This window comes from Mizuhopecten yessoensis, unplaced genomic scaffold (genome assembly GCF_002113885.1).
Source record: "Mizuhopecten yessoensis strain PY_sf001 unplaced genomic scaffold, ASM211388v2 scaffold4231, whole genome shotgun sequence".
NCBI classification, from domain to species: domain Eukaryota; kingdom Metazoa; phylum Mollusca; class Bivalvia; order Pectinida; family Pectinidae; genus Mizuhopecten; species Mizuhopecten yessoensis.
In genome coordinates, this window is record NW_018405441.1 from 595,863 (window position 1) to 597,874 (window position 2,012).

The 2,012-nt window shown below is 39.6% G+C and overlaps 1 protein-coding gene across 2 annotated transcripts in view; it reads right to left on the minus strand.

Annotated features, from left to right (window-relative positions):
- LOC110448742 (phospholipase DDHD2-like) overlaps positions 1–2,012 on the minus strand; it is a 39,077-nt gene that overhangs the window by 32,130 nt on the left and 4,935 nt on the right. For both annotated transcript variants that reach the window (XM_021495163.1, XM_021495162.1), the window contains exon 3: positions 740–1,258. In XM_021495163.1, the coding sequence (XP_021350838.1) occupies positions 740–1,258 (519 nt within the window). The remainder of the gene's footprint in view (positions 1–739; positions 1,259–2,012) is intronic.

Below are 2,012 nucleotides of genomic sequence, written 5' to 3' on the forward strand. Positions count from 1 at the left end.
GCCCCACCCATCAGCCCCTGGGGGTCAGTCAGGGCTCATATGTGCATACTATCAAACTGCTACCTAATACTGATAATGCTAACCCAAATTGAATTACTTCCAAAGGAAATTAAACAAATGTTGGTCCAAAATATGATTTCCCTATATAAAACTAATAGTAAAGTTTACCCCCTCCCCAGGGGGAAACGTGTGACCCCAGGGTCAAGAAATTCACAATTTTGGTAAAGCACCTTAAGACCCTTCCATATATAAAGAGTATTTGATTCTACCATACCTGGGTCTTGAGAAGAAGATTTTTGAAATTTTAGTCAGTTTGACCCTTTTTGGCCCCGCCCCTCAGGCCCCTGGGGGCTTGGGACTAAACCGGCCACTATTTTTGTTGACCTTTGTCCATGGAAGGTCCCTGCAAAATTTCATTGAAATTGGTTCAGGGGTTTTGGAGAAGAAGTCGAAAATGTAAATTGTTTACAGACGCACGACGGACAAAAGGCGATCCCAATAGGTCACTTGGAGACTTTGTCTCAGGTGACCTAAAAATTAAAGGTGGTTTAAAATAGAATTTTATCATAATATGAAAATCTTATTAAAATGAGTTTTTTTAAATTCGTCCATTACACAGTTTGTGTCTTTGTCAGATGAATAGATTGCTAATGTTTAGAATTCATATACATCAGCGGTCGTAAAATTATCAACTTCAAATATACTGTGACTTTTCTGTATAATACAACAAAGTACTTACCACTTCTGTGGGCCTCTTCTATAGCCAAACTGTCTTTAAGTGAGAACGGAAACCAGATCAGCTTACTCTCCACTCTTTTAGAAAAACACCAGTGAGCCCGTACAGGCTGGTAGAAACCCCCTTGGGGAGCCCCTGAGAAATTAGACTTGTCCATATCAAAGGTGACTTGTGATTTCTGTGTAAAGGATGCCTGGGAGAATGTTGGGTTCACTTGTGCAACAGGGGGGCCTCCATAAGGGAATGAAGATGTTGGCATGGGAACTGATGGCTGGATGGAGGGAGGAACCGGAGGCAGACCTCCAGTTGGAGGTATGTATGGGGGTTGTCCTGGTGACATTATACTACTTGGTTGTGGCCCGGGAGGCATCATACTCGGTGATTGTCCCAGGGAGTATGGATTTGGTGAGCCTTGGTTTCCAGCGTATGTCCCTGAAGGCATTTGAGCATATGTTGCCAGCCTCTGTCCTTGTTGCTTACGGAACTGGTTTCCAACTGCTGGAGGGGGAGCTGGAGAGCTTCCTGTTAACATTAAAAACATTGTGTAGGAACTGAGTACTTGTTCGAAATTCACTGATTCTATTAATTTGTGAAATATAAATGTACTTTTTTGAAGTGTTTTTTTGTTTATTTTATTTTTAAGAATAAAAAAAATACATTCAAAACTTTCAACATATATATATTTGTTCTTATTTCACGTAAGTGTTACATGTAATATGGCAACATTAACACCAGCTTATGTAAAAGAATTAAATTATTATTGTATATAATTCAACTGTGAACAGGAGAAAAAAACAGCAGCTATCTGTTGTGTAGTTGTGCATGAATTTAAAAACTCAGGGTTCTTTAGATTAAATGTTAATTAAATTTCCCATAAAAATATTTAAACAAGAGGCCCAATGGGCCTGCATCGCTCACCTGTTATTAATCTAACACTTGTAATCTTAAGATTTCATAAGAACCTATTAAAAGATTTAAACATATGACGCCTCTGACCATGATTGTCGAACAAGGACATTAGGTTGAAAGTGGATCAAGGTCATTCATTTGAACTAACATGGTAATCCTTCATCCCAGCATGCTACAGGCCCAATTTCAGTACCCTGGCCCTTTTGCTTATTGAAAAGAAGTCGCTTGAAGATTTTACGACATTTGACCCCTGTGACCTTGAAAGTTGGTCAAGGTCATTCAGTTGAACAAACTTGATAGTCCTTCATCCCAGCATGCTACAGGCCCAATATCAGTACCCTGGGCCTTTTGGTTATTGAGAAGAAGT